A 19,428-nucleotide genomic window follows, 5' to 3' on the forward strand; every position below is an offset into this window, starting at 1 on the left:
CTGGGACCGATGCAGGGCGGAGCGGGTCAAGGTCCGGACTGCCCGCCTGGGAGTGGGAAGCAACAGGCAGCGGGGAGGGACGTGGGGTTGCTGAGCTCCCCGCGCCTCCCTCCCGCGCGCGCAGAAGCATGACAGTTAAAACCGTTACAGCTCCCACTTTCGAACTGATTCAAACTCTCAGCAGCGCCGGAACGGGGCTGCCCCTCCCTTCCCGGGCTCCGCGAGCGCTTCCTCTCTCAGCAACCCCCAGTCTCCCCACCCGCAGCCAATGCGGGCTTCCAGGCTCTCCCTCCCGGCGCGCCCCAATTCCTTCTCCCCAGGGGGCCGAGGGGCGCGCAAGGCTTGAGAGAGGGGCACAAAACTCGCCATCCCCCCCAGCCAGCGCGAGAACAAAGAGAGCTCCTCCACCCCCCTCCCCCCTGCACGTGGGGAGCGAATTCCCCGCCCCCGGCACCGCCTCTAGCCGCTGCTGATTGGCTCAGGCGGGCCCTTCACGTCCGTCCAATCGGGGCGGTGCTTGGTTCTCTCCAATGAGCGCGATGCCGATTGGGCCGCCGGGTTTGGCGCTCGGTCCGGGAGGGTGAATCCGGCGGCCAGAGGCAGAGAGGAGCGGAGAGGGGACCCGGAGGCGGCGGCAGCAGCACCGGCGGGGGTTGGGGGGGTGAGTGAGTGAGTGAGTGAGAGAGCGAGCGCGAGCCAGCGAGTGACCGGCACCGCGCGGGCGGGACCCGGGAGTGGCTATTATAACCGGCGCCCTTGATACCGCGGCGGGAGGCGTGGGGGGCCCAGCCGCGAGGGAACTCACCCCGCCCCGGAGGAGGGGGTGGCGGCGGCGGCGGGCGCCGCGGGGGGAGCGTCCGGCGGCGGGACACGCTCTGCCGGCCGGTGACAGCTGGAGAGAGACACGGAGCCTGAAGCGCCCTTTGTCTAAGTTGGCTCTGCCCACCCTGGCGGAGGGGTCCCCCCCACCCCGGACCGACCCGGCTGAGACAAAGGCGGGACTGGAGCCGCGGGCTTGGGACCGCTTTGAATCCCTAACCAGGGCGGGCGCATGGGGGGGGCACGTCTGTTGTTCTCCTCCTTAAACCTCCCCATTGATTTCAGGCTAGTTGCGGGTGCAGGGGCAGTTTGACTGAGGGGACTCTTCCCCCCACCCCCTTCAGTCCCCCTCAAACGGGGAACGAGGTTTTAATTCGCCTGATTGAAACACGCCGCAAAATCCTTCGTTCCCAGAGGAGGCGACGGGGAGAAAATAAAATTAACCTCCCCAAACGAGGGGGCCTCCCTGCTACGGGGAGAGGTTTGGGCACTTGAGCAGGTCTGCTTCAGTCTCGTGTGCTCTTAGATAGTCTCCCGGAAGCTGATGTTCAACGCGGGGCCGTTGAGCTGTCTTCTGGGTTGTTCCTTCTTTTGCTGTTTCACACGAGTTGCTGCTTTTGATTCTCCCCTTTCCTCCCCCCTTCTCTTTGTAAATGAAAATCCCGAATGCAGGGAGGATGTTAAATGCAAAGGCAGTGGGGTGGTATTACTGGCAAACCTGCCCGAAGGCAGCTCGAGAGAACTTCCGAATTTCTAAGGACAGCAGTGGGTCCCTGTCCTCCACAGCATTGCATGGCATTTCGCAAGTTCACATAGGCTGGGGACGGTGGTTCTAGAACAAAGTGTGTTGAGCACGAGGCATGCTCTTACTAAAAGCATGGTTTGTATTGAGTCATTTTGGTAGGTGTAAGGGGGTGGTGTTGGAGAGAGCTGCCTTTTTATTAAAATTGTAAGAGCAAAAGAGTGACTGGTAAATATGACAAAGTAAGATTGATGTGTGATCTGGTATTATTTTGAAGTGTTTGATATTAGCAGTTGCCTGCAGTGATTCAGAAATTATTGGGAGTGAGAAAGAGAAAAGAAGCTTGTAGGTGTGTTTATGTAAGTTAATTTGGGTTTTGTTCCTGTGACTTTTCTCTCCTAGTTCTGGAATACCATCCACATTGTTCTGGGGTGGGAACAATACAATATGGAGCTAGGTGTCAGAGTGGTAGCCCTGTTAGTCTGTATCAGCAAAAATAAGGAGGAGTCCATGTGGCACCTTAGAGACTAACAAATTTATTTGGGCATAAGCTTTCATGCGTTAGAACCCACTTCATCAGATGCATGAAGTGATGATACAGGAGCAGGTATAAATACATGAAAGGATGGGGGTTGCTTTACCAAGTGTGAGATCAGTCTAAGGAGGTAAATCAATTAACAGCAGGATAGCAAGGGAGGAAAAATAATTTTTGAAGTGGTAAGAGAGTGGCCCATTACAGACAGTTGTCAAGAAGGTGTGAGTACCAGGAGGGAGAAATTAGTATTGGGGAAATTAAGTTTAGGTTTTGTAATGACTAGAGTTGGGAGTTGAGATCTCTCTTCCCTTCTATCTCAGAAATGAAAACGTTGGAAGACTTCATTTTATATTTGGATTTTGATAATACATCTTTTGTGTCACTCCACTGAATGGAGTTGTATACAGATGTAGAACTATACAAATGTACAAGGATCAAAAATATGTAGTGGGAATTCTAGTGAATTTCTAAACTGAGATTTCCATATCGATTTCTAGGGTGTAACACTTTCTAGAATCTGAATGTAATTTGTAAGAGTTAATTAAAAGGCCACTCTTTCTGTTTATCCCAAGTGTCCATATCAAATTGGGAGCCTCTGGAATGTTTATTTGTGGTAACCAGAAAGCATGTTGTGAAGGGTGAGTACTTGTATGCATTGTACTGTAAGTACTTTCAATTTGGTCTGTTACAATTTGAATACTCAAGACCTGCTGATACCTCATGAGCAACCCTGCAATATAGCACACTTGTTTTTTTCTTGTAGTATTTTAGTGTGGAATCTTGCATGTAAATGGGCTATTTTAATAAAAAGTTCAGCTGTTCTCTGTGTGCTTTTTAAATCTTTCACCTAAAGAGACGATCCTCTACTGCTAAGTTGTTGTGAAGATGATTGTCGCATCAAATAAGGGTTGTATCTTTAAAGAATAAGACAAATTCTTAAGAAACAAATCCTATTTTTACAAAAATGTCCCTAGTAATTAAAGGGCAGTGATGGAAGTTTCTACTTAAACTTGTTTTTTTAAAGCTTTCCATGAGGTGTCAACAATTGTCGTCTTAGAATGACTCCATATTCAAGATCCTAGTTTTGGTTAATAGAAATCTGCAGGATTTGGGTTTGTCAAAGGGATGTTAAAATATAACTATACTCCAAAAAGTGACTTTATGGAATTCCACTTTATCACTGACTTGCAAATCAAATTTGCTCAGTTTATCTAATCTATTTAATCTATCTAAACTCAGCACTGTAAACTGAGGCTGGAACTTGAAGGTAAAGCTGTTTTCTTTTCTGCCTCTCTCTAGAACTACTAAAGACTTCAGCTGGAATTTAGTTAGCAATGTTGAGAATAGAAACTAGTTCTCTCTGATAACATTACAGAGCGTAGAGGACTGAAATATAGTGCCCATTACATCATTACACTTAGGCAGTGTATATACTAGGATTTAAAGGTTCTGACTATTGTGTTCTAATTCTTTGTCATAGACAAGGCAATGTAGACTTCAGCAACAGTAGAGTTTGAAAACGTGTTAAACCTTTAAATCCTAGTCTAGACAAATTACTGTAAATACTCAGGAAGTAGATCTCTTGATTTTGAAGGTGTTGCCATATTTAGTGTGTGGTGTCAGATCCTAAGATTTATTTTGCAAACATCTGAAGCATTTAGTCTTTCTGGTTGTGAAGATAACCTTCAGTGTAAAAAACAATGTTCTTAAGTCATCATCTAGCCAAACACAGGTGTTAAAGTGAACAAAATTAGGCTTCAAAGTTAACAATTTCCAAGCTGATTGTACTTGTCTAGTGTGGTTGGGCATATATTGACTTTCCAACATGTAAAAAGCGCCTGTGCCGCTTCCCGCAGCCCCCATTGGCCTGGAGTGGCGAACTGCTGCCAGTGGGAGCTGCGATCGGCTGAACATGCGGACAAACTGGCCCGGTCCGCAAGGGGGCTTACCCTGGTGGGCTGCATGCCAAAGGTTGCCGATCGCTGAGCTAAGTTATGAGTCTTGAACGTTATTGTTTGTATTATGGTAGCAGCTAGGAGCCCTAATGATAGACCAGGACCTTATTGTACTAGGCACTGTACAAACCCTGTTCCAGAGAGCTTACAGTATATAAAATATTTGATATTTCAGTTGGTAAATTTAAAAACTAGGGAAAGAATTTTTTTTTTTATTAGATACTGCTGCATTCCCATGGTGCAATTAAAGCATTATTGTGGATTTTTTAATAAGAATTGTTGCAGTAGTAGTAAAGAGGATAATTTTAATAGAGGTTTGCTTGCATGATACATAAATAGCATCATGGGACACTTCACAGCCAATTATAATCTATGCAAATAAAAGGAAATAGTAGGTTACAGGTAGCATTTATAGATGTTATGAGACTTTTATAGATAAAATGATTGAACATGAGGCAATAAATAGGCAAGAAGGATTTGAAAAGATGGAGTCTGCTAGGCTTTCTTTACAAAACTTTTACCTGCCCAGGCAAAAATTTGTTTACCAGCTCTTATAAGGATGGAACAGGCAGAGTGAGTGTTTAGGTAAGCTCATTTTTGAAGGGCCTCATTAGGCACCAGGGCAGCGTCTGCACTAGAAAACGGAACCATTGTTAATTAAAACAGTAGGACAGAACCTATTTAAACACGTGTTTCAGTGTGTCCATAGTAGCCACTCTGATTCAGATTCTGAGTTAGTTTTGCCCTGTATCCACACTACCAGTGTTCTAAACAGTTTCATATGCAGTGTGACTGTCCCAGAAGTCCTGGGATAGCTTCCAGAAGTAGTGAATTCTGGGAGATTTTGAAAGTCCCATCAGTTTGCTGTGGTAGAGTCATGGAGAGATTGTTTAAGCAATTTGTGCATTTGCCAGAACCTCTATTCCCCGTCCCATTAAACTAATGGTGGTTAGACTTGTTGACAGCAAGCCTAATCCAGATGGTATTTGGGATCCTTGTACATGAGTTTTGAACAGTTATAAAACACTTTGCATCCACACACACCAGTGTTCTAGGAGGATAAAATCGTGAGTTATTCTAATGTTGTCAGGGTCCAAGAGAGAATTCCAAATAGTGAGGTGGGGGAGGGGAGAGGAAAAGGAGCAGGGGACATGACAGTAGACGTAGGATTTACTACCAACTTTGGAGAGAGATGCAAGGAGGGAAAAAAAACTTGATGTGGTAAGTGTTGAATGGATGCAAGAATAGAAAGATGGAGGGGAAGGCAAATTCATGGAAGAATTTGAAGACACTGGTCACAATTTGGCATCTGTTAAGCATGCATTCATTTTAAGTAGATGTGTAAGTGTTTTGCTGACTCAGGTTTTAAGAGGGGAAACTTTATACTAGATTCTGAAATAGATGATATGTCTGCTTTCGTGGACAGCTACTGAAGATTTGAGATGAGGGCAATGTATTCCTGTGAATGGTTTAAGATGAACTGCTACACTTGAGGCATACTTTAATTTGGACAGTTAAGACTAGAAAAGAGAGAACTGTTGGGATCTAGGCAAGAGGAGCTGAAGCTGTGATTTACATTGCTGTGTAGATGTAGCCTAAGGGCTTGGCTACACTTATGAGTTAGAGCTCATTAAAGCAGCCCTGGGTGCCCTAGCCCACTACCCATTCACACTGGCAAGGCACATAGAGTGGTGTGACTCCATAGTACTCCATCTTGGTGAGAAGATTAATGCTTGGTGCTCCTTGGCTGAAACACTCGGGCATCAGTGTGAACGAGGTGTTGCATTACTATGCTCTGATCAGCCTCCAGAACTGTCCCATAATCCCCTTAAGTCAAGTGGCCACTCTTCTCATTGTTTTGAACTCGCTGTAGGAATGCGGATATGCCCCTTGAAAGCTCTGTTTCTGACAGCCGGCATGCTTATCTGCTCTGAGACAAAGCAACCATTACTGTGGAATGCTGTGTGCGGGGGGGAGAGGAGGAGGGGTCTGCTGTCTGAATTTACAAGACCGCATGCTGACATGCTCTCAGCCCCCCAAAAACCCACTCTCTCCACCCCCCACATACATACAGCACACTCCCTGTCACCCCCCTCCCCGCATTTGAAAAGCACGTTGCAGGCACTTGCATGCTGGGATAGCTACCACAGTGCACTGCTTTCTGTTGCCGTTGCAAGAGCTGCTAATGTGGCCACGCCAGTGCGCTTGAAGCTGTCAGTGCAGACAGATTGCAGTGCTTTCCCCACTGCGCTCTCCGAAGGCTGGTTTAACTCAAAGCGCTCTACATCTGTAAGTGTAGCCATGCCCATAGCTTTGACTTGAGCCTGGGCTCAAGCCAAACCCCCCTTCGGTCCACACACCAATTTGTTAACCTAGGGATTGAACCTAGGGTTCAAGCCCGTGTTAAGCTTGGACCTAGGGTTTGAGCCCTATTGCTTTCCTGTGTGCACACAACACCAGCTTGACTCAGATCCCAGAAGTCTTCCAGATGGGTCCCAGAGTTCCTTGAGGCCAGGGTGGATTTGATTTAAATCACTAATCAGGAAGACTTGATTTAATCATGGATTTCTACATGAAAGTGCATTCTTGTTGGTTGTTATAACCTTAATACATATTCTTCACAACTCAGATGTAGGTTTCATTTTTAGAAGGTACACACTATACATTTTTAAACAGTGATTTATTTTGAAAACTTTTCAGATCAGATTTACGGCTATATCAGAACATGAATGATTGGTTATTTTATTTACCAAAGGTAATTGAAGCAGATATTTATGAAGCCATTGGGAGGTGAACTATCGCCAATTCAAGAGGTTAATCTTAATTTGGAGGATTTTCTTGCCATCCTGTTTTAGGAGGAGAACATCATCAGACAGACATTTAAATTGTTTTATTTAACTAAAACAACAACATTATGTATTCTGGATTTTTTTCTTCAACAGAAAACGTATAATATTTTAACAAAACAAGCATTGAAGTTCTGAACTTAGTTGAACATTCAAGTTTTTTAAAATCAGGTTTGTTTTTGTTAAACAAAAATTAAATAGACTATGTCAGCCAGGTCAATGTGAGAAACTTAAAATATTGGCTTCTGCAGTGGACTCAGTCATCTTCACCTTCATTTTCCTGTTTGTTCATAATTTGGAAAAAGAAAAACAAGCTTTCCTGCTTTTTCATGTCCTGAACTATTTCTCAATTTGGAATAAATTAGTCCAAAGGAAGAAAGTATTCTTTCTACAACAACAGAAGAAGTTACTGCTGTTAAGTGAGATTTTCACTTCAGCAGACTCTGAATCCAAGTGCTTAAGTGACTTCTACTAGTTCACTGGTGTGACTTTTTTTAAAACATCATCAGCAAACATATATTTCATGAATGGTTCACCCTTAGCTCTGAAGTTTATTATAGTTGGTATTATGGAAGGATGATTGCTGGATGTCCGTGTCATAGCCAGCTCCTCTTCTTCAGCAGTTAAGGTTTGATCCTGGTACCGAGTATTGAGAATATTTGCAAGAAAATGAACTGGAGATAGTGCTAGTCCCAATTGTTTTTTTAAAGCTTGTAATTTAACTCTGTCATTGCATATTTCTCTTTTTAAGATCTCACTTACTTCCAAATTTCAACAACGTCAGCAATAAAACAGCTATTTCCCTGCATTTTGTTCAAGGCTACAGAATAGGCTTGAGGGTACTCAGCATGTGTTCAGCATTTCTCTTAAGCCCAGTGTTGGGAACTTTGGCTTTGACAGAGCCATCTATTTTTTCACGATTTTGTTCACAAACTGTCATCAGATTAGGCCAGTTCTTGATATAGTACTTAAAACAGTCCACTACTGAGTTCCATCTCACGTTTTGTGGGAGAGTTAGCTTGGTTCCTCCCACTTTTTTGAGAGCAGCTGCTGCAAAGTGGTTGTTACAAAAGTATTTTGCAATCTCAGCAACAACATTAGCCTTTCTTTCTGGAACACTGAAGTCTTTGGCTAGGAGGTGTATCAAATGAGCACTGCAACCGTATGTTGTTAGCTTGGAACTCTCTTCTAAATAATTTCTTCTCATCTTGGATACATTTGCAGCATTGTCTGTGACCAAGCTGCGTACTAGACATTTGAATTTTTTTTCAGTTTGTTATAGCTTTTACTGCTACTTCTTATAAGTATTCTGCGGTGTGTCCATTTTCTGATATATCAGTTCTTTCTGTAAGGAAGACATTCCCTTCTTCTGTTGTCACACAAGCACATACAACAGGATCATTGTGGACATTACTCCACCCATCAAGACTCAGGTTAACAATTTTACCCTGTAGACCTTGCACACTGCTCAGTTTCTCTTCCATACACTTTATCCAGCAATTTGCCTGCGACATCTGCTCTGTTGGGTGGACTGTATCCTGGTCTTAATGACTGAACCATGTTAATGAAGTGTGGGTTCTCAGTCATACGGAAAGGAGAGTTTGTTGCATAAACAAACTGGGCAACTTTTTCATCAATTTCCTCTTTTTGTAATCTTGCTGGTTCTTATCACAAACTTATCTATGGTGGTTTCTGGATGATGGAGATTTTTTTTCTTTTTGCTTCAGGTGATATACTGTGGCTATGTGACATACATGATCTCACTGAAACACTATCATTGGCAGATAACTTGGAAACTATAGAAAATGATGGTGATCTTAAAGGTGGATATCTTCAGAATCTTGCATGTTGAGGATGGTTTCTCCTAAACAAAATAAGTCAATGCAGTTATTTAAATATTATTTCCATACTGCTCATTTAGTATTACTCATTGCATTCACTGACACTCAGTACTACTTTAAAGGTGAAATTGTAAAAGGAAGATCTGCCTATTTCGGCTATTTATTTTTTATCACAACTGCATCTAAAATTATAGTACCATAAAGTAACAACTATATTTTTTGCTCAAACCTGAGAATTCAAGAATAGTCCAGAAGGAAGACAGGTAATCCTTAAGAAAGAAGTATAAAATAAAAAAGTTTACCAACCTGAAGATCCTGCATGTTCAGACATGTTCCTTTCATCGTCTTCAACGCAGCTTCCTCCTGAGAAGCAACACTTCTCATGATGTTGTTTCACTGGGGCAACCAGGCCTTGCATTTCTTTGTTGCACTGTTGCATTTTGCACGCATGCCTGTCTTACCCCCAGGTAGAGGAACTTCATTAAAATATTCCAAAACTGGGTCTCTTTTCTTAAACATTACATGAATGTATTGTCTCCTACTCTAAAATAAGAATTTATAATCCCTATTCCATGATATATCTTTGAGCTATAATGTGTCTTAATTAAAACTATCTTTTGATAGGTTTTTTCCTCAAAAGCATTTTATCAAAATCAGATTTAAATAAAAAAATCCGTTTATTTATTTTTTTTTAAATATCATTGATTTTTATACACCTTGCTTGGGGCAATTTCCTTAGTCTTCTCTATGCGGACAATCTGTGGTGCAGTCTATTGCAAACAGAAGTCACACCTCCCTTTGCAAATGGCAGCAGCTCAGGTTAGTGTTAATGCATTGTCTGCTGAACACCAGTCTGCAGGCACACTGTCAGAGAGCCTGCAGGGTCTCAAAGAAGATGGATCAGAAGAAGCTTTTTGCAAAGAGAGCTGCCTCTTGGTCACAAGATTTTGGTGCAAGGAGCAGAGTGGGGACTAAGCGGCTGGCCTACAGGGAAGTGGAGTGGCAGAGCTCCTGGTTCAGCATAGCTGGAGGAGGATGGCCCACAACACCTCAGCCACTCCTCCTCCCTTCAGGGAAGCCACTTGGTCCCTGCTCTGCTCTTTGGGGCCCCCCTGCTCTCCCTGGGTCTGCTTGTGCAGGGGTGCCTGGGCGGCATGTAGAAGCCAGTCCCAACTCCCTGCAGCCTCTTGCAGCGGTGGCGACTCTGGCTCCTTGCTGCCGTGCAGAGCTTGGTCAGAGCAGGAAGCAAAGCTGACAGGGAGGATGTGGCTTCCAGCTGCCAGAATGTTGGGGGTCATCCCTGAGCTGGAAGCTCTGCCACTTCCCTTCCCCTCCCCTCCCTGCCGGGCAGTCACTTCATCCTGCGCTGCTGTCTGTCCCTTGCTCCCAAGCCCCTCCCCTCCCCAGGGCTGTGTGTGCAGCGGTGCGTGGCAGCATGCAGTGTGAGGGTGGTGAATTGGAGCTGGAGCCAGACCCAAACCTTCCCCACCGCCTTCCAAGAATCCCTTATCCATGCCTCCTGCAGTGCGGCGGAGGCAGGGATAATGGATTGGGGGAGGGTCTGGTGCACACTGAACTCCAAACTCTGGTGTTGCACTTCACCACTCCACAGCAGGCAGCAGCCTGACTGAGGGGTGTGTGCGTTTTTCTTCTAAAACCTACATTTTATGTCAACTTCATAACAGACAAATAAATAACCAACTAAACAAAAACACCTCAGTTGAACATCCATTTTAAGAATTTCAATGTTTCATTTTAATAGTTTGACAGACATGGAGACACATGTTCTAATTATCCTCAGAACAGGTACACATGGATATTTTCTTACCAGTATAACTCCACCTGGAGGTAGAGAGCCCAATTCTCAGGTTAGATGGTAGTGCAATATAAAACCTTCTGAAACTGCAGTCATTCTACTGAGACAATCACCAAAGGAGCTAATTATGCAGTTTATATACTTGTATTCCTTATGGGCTTCTGAGTCCCATCAATAGCACCATCACAGTTAGGAAACAGGGTGGGCAGTAGAATTTTCGCACAGTGCAACACATTAATAGGCCTAGAGTGTTGACACTTTAGGGGAGGAGGTTGCTGAGCACTTTGGGGTAGTGTTACTTTGGCTTGGGTCTGTACACTGCAGTCTGGATGCCAGAGCCCAAGATTCGAGCATGGGTCAGAAAATCCTTAACCAACATTTAAAATGCAGTATAGACGCTCAAGCCCATGATTCCCTGACACAGGTCAATTGACTCGAGTCCTATTAAATCTGGGTTTATATTGTTGTGTAGACATACCCTAAGTCAGTGGGCTGCCAAACTTTTCCCCTCATCCCATTCTCCCCCTCCCCAGCTGTAATAGAATGTGTCGGTGCCTCCCTAGGCTGGGAGTGGAGCCGGGGGTGGGGCCGGAGCAGGCAGGACTGGGTCGTGCTCCCTCTCCACCCCCTCGCAGGATTGGCCTGGGCCCCACTGCACCCCCTTGGACATTTCTCCATGCTCCCATAGGGGGGCATGCCCCACAGTTTGGGAACCACTGCCCTAAGTGTTTCTGTAAAGTATTGAAGGAGTGGCTGGTGCCAGTCACAGACCTAGGTACTAGGGATGTAAAAGATTAACTGGTAAGCATTAGGAAAATGCATGTTGGGGAAAGCATATTGGGGACATCTAATGGTAGGTGTGTCAAGTGCTAGTTGTAAAAAAACAAATCTTTACTTTAGAGAGCAAGCTGTCCATGAAATTGCTGAGTGATTAAGTAATATGAACTTTTTATAGTGAGCTTCTTCCATACTGTATTATGGATGCACTTATGTCAGATTAAGTAGTTCTCCCTGTGCAAGGGAAAACTGCAAAAGTGGGAAATAACAGACTTGTATAGGAGGAACTCATCTCCCTATATTACTGGTCTTTTACTTATAATACTTATAGATCTGTATTCATGAGACAAAAGTTTCTTGTTCATCCCACACATGTAAACTGACTAGTCTTGTATACCATACAACATTATATATCTTTCTCTCTAAATGGTAACATCAGTGGTGCGTCTAAGGTTACAAGTTTGCCTGGAGTCCGTACTGAAACCTATTCTAATACAGTTCATGCTGTAAATTCTGTAGATAAGAATTTTTCAATTTATTTTATTAAATTTATGTAATCTGTCTAATGAAGTATTAATTGCTTAGGAAAGTGAGATACCAATACTTAGAGCAGTTTATTTAGGTATATAAATTAATCTGACTGTGGGAGAATATACTGCCATTTTATTGCAGCCAAATAAGGATGTGTCAGATATGGACTTAACAAAGTCATTGAAATGTAGAAATACTTTGCAATTTCAGTTTTTCTTCAAGTGCTTGTTCATGTACATTCCAGTGAACGTGGATGCTTGCCCTGAGTACTGATGCCGGAAAGTTTTTTCCCTCAGTGGTATCCATCAGGTTGGCTCTGGTGCCCCTTGGAGTTGCACCCTTGTAGCGTCGGTATAGAGGGCCCTGCTGTCTCTTCAGTTTCGTCTTACTGCCAGTGATGGTTGTTGGAACTTCTGTTTTGTCTTTGCGTTTGCGAAAGTACTCTCCTTAGAGGACTTTCCTGTACCATAAAACACAGAGACCAGAGACTTAAATATCTCCTTATAGAGGTGGCTCTCTGTCCCCCTTCAGAGTTGAGCCTCACCGACTGAGCATTTCTACCTCAGTGAGAAGTGTACCGGCTTCTCAGAGAGGCAGTGCAGCTCGGCCTCTCTGGCATCAAGGAAAGACTCTCTGTCCATGTCCCAGGACTCTTGGCACTGCCAGGGTTCTCTGGAGGAGGTTTATACCTCAATGGGACGCACAACACTGCTTCCAGTCAGTGGTGCTGAAGAAAAAGCAAAGGAAAATGGACTTTAGGGTAGCCCTTGAACCCTTTAAGCTGTGGAGCTTAGAGTCTGTCCGCTCTGAAAAGAGAGACGTGCCCTCAAAAGGGAGGTCCTGGATGGTCTGCTGTACTTCGTATGGGAGGCCCGAGGTCTGCAACTGTGAGCTTCTCGTGACGACAGCAGAATCCGCCCTGTCCAACGCCGCTTGGAGGGATGCTTTCACAACTGGTTTTCCTTTCTTGACCAGAGCTGAAAACTTGGTCCTGGATTCCTGTGACAGCAATTCCTTGAACTTGGTCACAGAATTAAAATAATAGTGGCTGTTGGTTGATGATCTGGAGTTGGAGACCCCTTGTGGAGTAGACCTTCCTACCAAACAGATATAGTCTCCCATTCAAGCCCTTAGCAATATGCTCTCTACTCTACTTGTCCTGGAAGGTAGCCTTCCTGGTGGCCATCACCTTGGCCAGAAAGGTCTCGGAGATTAGGGCCCTTACTTCAGAACCTCCATACACTATTTTCTTCAAGGGGAGGGTCCAAATGCGCCCTCGCCCAGCATTCCTCCCAAACGTAGAGGAATTCCACAATAACCATGCTTCTACCCAGAGCCGCATGCCAATAGGCAAGAACAGAGGCTTCATTCACAAGATGTTAGGCAAGTGCTGGCGTTCTACATAGAAAGGACTAAATCGTTTAGGAAAACTATTCAGCTTTTCGTGGCGGTGGCAGACAGGATGAAAGGTCTCCCAGTCTCAACCCAGAGAATTTCTTTGTGGATCACTTCTTGTGTATTACACAAGGGCACAAGCGTCTTCAGCTGCATTAATGACCCAGGTTCCCATCTAGGATATCTGTAGAGAGGCAGCATCATCTTCAGCCCACACTTTTGCAACTCGCTTTGCTATCGCTCAGCAGGCCAGAGACAATGCTGGATTTGGCAGAGCAGTACTGCAGTCTGCTTGTCGTTGAACTTCAAATCCCCCTCCTATTTGGGGGTCACCTACATTGGAATGGACGTGAGCAAACACTTGAAAAAGAAAAAAGAGTTACTAACCTTCCCTAACTGCTGCTGTTCAAGGTGTGTTGCTCATATCTATTCCATAACCCTCCCTCCTACTCTTCTGTCAGATTTAGCTTGCAAGAAGGAACTGAAGGGATGGTGGGTTGGCAGGGCCCTGTATACTGGTGCTATGAGGGCACGACTCTAGGGGGCACCAGAGCTGACCTGAGGGATACTACTGACGGAAAAACTTTCTGGCAGCAGTGCTCGGGGTGAGCACACACCTACATTGGAATGGACACAAGCAACAATTCTCTAAGAACAACAGTTACTGAAGGTTACTAACCATTTTTTTTATTTGGCTTTTTAAAGAGACATCATGCTTATTTAACATGAGAAATTATCTGATGCATTATTTTTTGTAAATATGTGACTGAGGTGGCACAAGGTACTGTCTGCAGTCAGACCCTTTAAAGGGTATTGTGACTTTTTAAAATCTGCGCAGTAATAAGTCATTAAAGCTTTTGTAAAACCAGAAGCAGATGAGTTGATTATTCTCCTTTATATGTTTACATCTTCATTTACAACCTAGGCCCCTTGCTCTATCAATTCCACTTCTATTGCCTTTATTTCCTTCTCCCATTATGTCTCTCCTATGCTTGGAACAATTTCTATATACCATGCAGTCTCCCTCTTCAAAATGTACATCTTTTCATAATCTTCAATTCCTCTGTCAAAAATATTCGATATAATTTAAAGAAACAAAATTGTACTTTCAGAGACAAGCAATCTCAATCTTAATTTGTATAAGCATTCCATTCCATATGTCTTCTCTAAGAGGGGGGAGGGCATGATCTAGGAAACTTTACATGAGAAATTCTTAGTCACATGAGTAGTCTTGACTTCATGGGGGACTATTTCTATGAAAGATTGCATTATCCTTGGGATTGGAACCTTGTCTGTTATTTGTTTAAAGCTCTGTGCATGCTTTTTGGTACAATACACAAATCTTACATTTGATTGTAAGCCTGAATTTCAAAATTGCTTTTCAAGAGATTGAATGCTTAAAGTTGTTATATCCCCTAGGTTCTATGGTCCAATTTAAAATTATTTTTTTCTAGTTTGTTCTGTGTGGTAATTTCCTCCAGTTAAATGTCAACCAGTTGTACTTTTGATATATTTAGCTGGTGCACATTACTAGTAGTGTTAGAGTAGGACAAAATTTACATTTCTCGAACATTGTGATTAACAGAAACCATTGGAAGGGGAGACTGATGAGAACTGAATTTACTTGTTTCTACATGAAAACTTCTGCATACTGTGGTAAACCCAGGACAAACAGCTACAGAAGGGGGGGGGTAGTAATTAGTCCCAGGGGGTTAAAATGTCCCTCCCTATCTACTGAGGAGAGAGAACCAGGGGGCAATAAGGTTCAGCTGGAAAAGGGGTTGCTAGGGAACCAATTAGGTTCAGCTGACTCCAACTACTTGAGACCTTTTTAAACCCTCCCCTGCATGAAAGGAGGGGGGCAGTGAGGGAGTGAGAGAAACAGGGAAGCTGCCAGTAGGCTGTTTGCAGCAAGACACCAAACCTTCCCAGCAGGGAGGGAAAACGAGCACAAGGGATTGACTGAGGAGAGGAGTAGCAGGACCCTGTGCCACCTATAAGGATTTGCCTTGCCCCAAACCTGAGTCTCTAAGGCTAAAAAGGACTGAGCCTGCTAAAGCGAATGAGGTATTTTGCCACACGTGGTGTCAGTAGTGGGATGCGGTGAGTGAGTAAGGCTCTGTGGCAAGCCATCTCAGGGCAAGGTAAATCACCCCCCCCCCCGGAAAAAAAAAAAAGACATAGTGAAGGCATTGATACGGGCCACCGCGTCCCAACAAGAAGCTACCAGGGTACAGATGGCTGCCCAGCAAGAGTCAGTATGCATTCAACAGGAGACAAACTAATTATTGATGAACCAGGAGGCCCAAGATTGAGCCACCCTGCATGAAGTAGTGAAGCAGTTAAAAGCCCTGACCACGCTGACGCACGGGCCCCAGAGGGCCCGGCCGCTGCAGGCAAGCAACTATTTACAGAAGATGACTACGGACGACGATATAGAGACATATCTCCTTGCCTTCGAGAGGGCGGCACTGCGGGAGGCCTGGCCCCAAGACCAGTGGGCAGATATCCTGGCTCAATTTCTGTGTGGGGAGCCCCAGAAGGCCTATTTCGACATGACCACAGAGACAGCTATGGATTACCCCCAGCTGAAGGCGGAAATCCTGGCAAGGTCAGGTGTGATGCCAGCCATAGGGGCCCAGCACTTCCGCAAGTGGAAATACTGGGACAGCAAACTGCTGAGGTCCCAGCTATTTGATTTAATCCACCTCGCCCGGAAGTGGCTCCACCCCGAGACCCATGGGCTGGAAAAGATAGTGGAAATCCTCGTGTTGGACAGGTACATGAGGGGATTGCCGCCGGGCATACGAGGGTGGGTTCGCCAAAATGATCTCTCCTCTCATGATGAACTAGTTGCCCTTGTAGAGAGACACCTAGCAGCCCAAGAACTTTCTCGGACCACCAGGGAAGGAAGGCGCCAGAATCGGAGACAAGTCTCTGCTCCGAGGCCCTGGTTTGCTTTAGCGCCAGGCTGGACTATGGAGGGGAGGAAGGATGCGGAAGAACAATCGGAGCCTACTCCCTGGGGAGAAGGTGGAAGAAAATAATGAACCTGGGCCCCAGGGGGTGGCCCAGATAGATAAACACCCCCTCCGCCCCGCAATAGCCTTCCGTGAATTTGGCCAGGATTTGTTCTTCCTGCCAGGAAAACCCCGGAAGACTCGGAGGGAACAGAGGGTGGATAAAAGGAGGGGAACTAGGATCTTGACCCAGTAACAGAAATCTACGCTTGTAGGGGAAAGAGGTGGCTCAATGGACGGCGAGGCGGGGCAGGCGATTAACGACCCAATTACCGGACCTAGTTCCCCAGGGGTTTTCCCCGAGGGGGAGACAGACGTAGATCGCCCTGAGTTTTGACAAATGGGGACCTTACTCGGGAATTTTGGTCAGAATCAGGCCAATGATCCAATGTACAGCAATAGTCGTAAATAAGGAGTCGAGGTAAATGTGGTCCCCATGGAGGGGAGAGTTAAGGGCCCAGGGTCATATTATGTGATTAAGGGTGATCTGCTATACAGAGTAGTCTGGATCCAAGAGCAAGTCATAGAACAACTCTTGGTCCCACAGAAGCATCAGAGGGGCGTGTTGGATCTGGCCCACAGCCATCTGTTTGGGGGCCATCTAGGGGTAGATAAGACCCTTGATCAGATTCTGCAGAGGTTTTTTTGGCCCGGCATTTATGCGGTGGTCTGGCAATATTGTATCTCCTGTCCGGAATGTCAGATACATGGACCTTGACCACACCTGAGGGCCCCTTTGGTACCTCTACCAATTACTGAAATCCCATTTGAGCGAATAGCTATGGACCTAGTAGGGTCATTGGAGAAGTCAGCCCGGGGTCATTAGTACATTCTGATAGTACTAGATTATGCCACCCAATATCCCGAGGCCGTACCCCTACGGAACACCATGTCCAAGACCATAGCCAAAGAATTAGTCCGTATTTTTTCCAGAGTAGGGATACCTAAAGAGATCCTGACGGTCCAAGGGACCCCCTTTGTGTCTAAGTTAATGAAGGACCTATGTACAGTGCTTCATATATGGACCCTCAGGACTTCAGTCTATCATCCCCAGACTCATGGTCTTGTCAAACGCTTCAATAGAACATTGAAGAATATGCTGCGGAAAGTGGTTAGTCGCGACGGGAAAGACTGGGACGCCCTGCTGCCTTACTTGCTGTTTGCTGTACGGGAGGTTCCCCAAGCTTCCACTGGATTCTCCCCATTCAAGCTGTTATATGGTCGCCACCCCAGGGGCATATTTTACATGGCCAAAGAGGGCTTGGAGGAACAGCCGAACCCAGGGAGAAGTATCGTTGAACATGTGTTGCAAAGAAAGACCAGATAGCCCACATTGCCCCTTTGTGCGCGAACACCTGGAGAAGGCCCAAGGGGCCCAGTGTGCATACTACAATCGCCAAGCGACAACCTGGAAGTTCCAGGTGGGAGACTGGCTAATGGTGCTCATACCCACAGCAGAGAGCAAGCTCCTGGCCAGGTGGCAGGGGCCATATGAGATAATAGAAGCCATAGGAGAAGTTGATTATAAGGTCCGACAGCCAGGTCGCCGGAAGCTGGAGCAGATCTACCATATAAATCTGCTGAAACCATGGCAGGTTAGAGAAGCGCATGTGGTTGTGCTAGGAGCACCATCCCCTAAAAGCAACCAGCCCGTCCAAGTGGGAATATCCCTGGAGTTGACTCCGGAGCAATTATCTGAAGTGATCAGCCTGATTAAACGCAACGAGGATGTGTTCTCAGAAAAGCCAGGCAGGACTACTGAGGTTCACCATCACATCCTCACAGAGGCTGAAGTGAAGGTGAACGTCAAGCCATACCGGATCCCGGAGGCCAAAAGAGAGGAGATCAGGACAGAGGTCAGGAAAATGCTGGCCTTAGGAGTCATTGAAGAATCTCATTGCCAATGGTCAAGTCCAGTGGTTTTAGTGCCTAAGCCGGATGGCAGCGTGAGGTTCTGCAACGACTTTCGAAAGCTAAATGAGATGTCCCAGTTTGATGCGTACCCTATACCTCGGATAGATGAGTTAATTGACAGATTGGGAAAAGCATGGTTTATGTCTACCCTTGACCTGACCAAGGGCTATTGGCAGATCCCCCTGGCCAAGGCCGACAAAGAGAAGACGGCCTTTGCAACTCCAGAGGGACTATATCAGTACACCGTCCTCCCCTTTGGGTTGCATGGGGCTCCCGCTACTTTCCAAAGGCTCATGGACAAACTATTGCGACCACATGGCAAGTACGAGGCAGCCTACCTCGACGATGTCGTCATATATAGCCCCAACAAAGACCATGTATTAGTCTGTGTTGTGTCAAGACTTCAGACTGAGATTTGGCAAAATAACCATTTTTGTCTACTTCCACTTAAGGCATATTCCTAAATATTTCAGACCATTTGAGAGTCAAGATGCTCCTTCATTTCAAAGGTTCAATTAAGACTGTTCTCCAGTAAATAACTTATGTGGAGTCAGAACACAGTATTAATTAAGCTTTCTTCCAGTGTGGTGGTGGTAGTGGTGAAGTATTTCCCGACTTAGGGTATGTCTACACTACAGCCGCCACAGTGGTACCGTAGTATAGATACTTCCTACAAGGGTTTTTTCCATCAATATTTTTAATCCAACTCTCTGAGAGGCAGTAGCTAGATACATGGAAGAATTCTATACCAGGAGTAAGGTCAACCTATCTATATCACACAGGGCACAAAATTTTTCACAGCCTTGAGTGATACACCTAGGTTGATCTCATTTGTAAGTGTAGACCAGGCCAAAGTGCTTCAAGCAATTATTACTTGTCTTCCAAGTTATTACACTGTTTGTCAAAAAGCTTTCTGTTTTGAGAAAATGGACGTGAGCAATAGGCATTATTTAGAATGTGTATTTATTTGAAATGCTACAGAATTATTGAATTAATTATTTGAAGTTCTAGAGAACGTATCCCCTGGTCACCCATGAATGCATGAATATATATTGTATATACACACATGCTCTTGAGGGAATTCTGCGCCTCAAAATTCTGCACACAATATTTGAAAATTCTGTATATTTTATTTGTCAAAATAACATAATATAATCATGCCAATTACAATTATTTTGGTAATTTATTTCAAAATATCTGTCAGCAAGTATGTCTGTAACAATACAGACCCCCTCAG

General features: G+C 45.1%; 1 protein-coding gene across 7 annotated transcripts in view; it reads left to right on the plus strand.

Annotated features, from left to right (window-relative positions):
* The first annotated feature begins 570 nt into the window (after window positions 1-570).
* The window catches only part of EZH2 (enhancer of zeste 2 polycomb repressive complex 2 subunit), an 85,225-nt gene continuing 66,367 nt past the window's right edge, over window positions 571-19,428 (plus strand). For 2 of the 7 annotated variants that reach the window (XR_013635370.1, XM_073332770.1), the window contains exons 1-2: window positions 571-661; window positions 2,669-2,734. Coding sequence is in view for 2 of the 7 variants with exons in the window: in XM_073332770.1 (XP_073188871.1) it covers window positions 2,697-2,734 (38 nt within the window). In the remaining 5 variants the exon portion in view is untranslated. Of the gene's footprint in view, window positions 662-2,668; window positions 2,735-19,428 lie in introns of those variants that run through there. The other 5 variants (XM_073332773.1, XM_073332771.1, XM_078851684.1 and 2 more) reach the window with 4 other exon arrangements.

Source organism: Lepidochelys kempii, chromosome 2 (assembly GCF_965140285.1).
Source record: "Lepidochelys kempii isolate rLepKem1 chromosome 2, rLepKem1.hap1, whole genome shotgun sequence".
Lineage (NCBI taxonomy): Eukaryota > Metazoa > Chordata > Testudines > Cheloniidae > Lepidochelys > Lepidochelys kempii.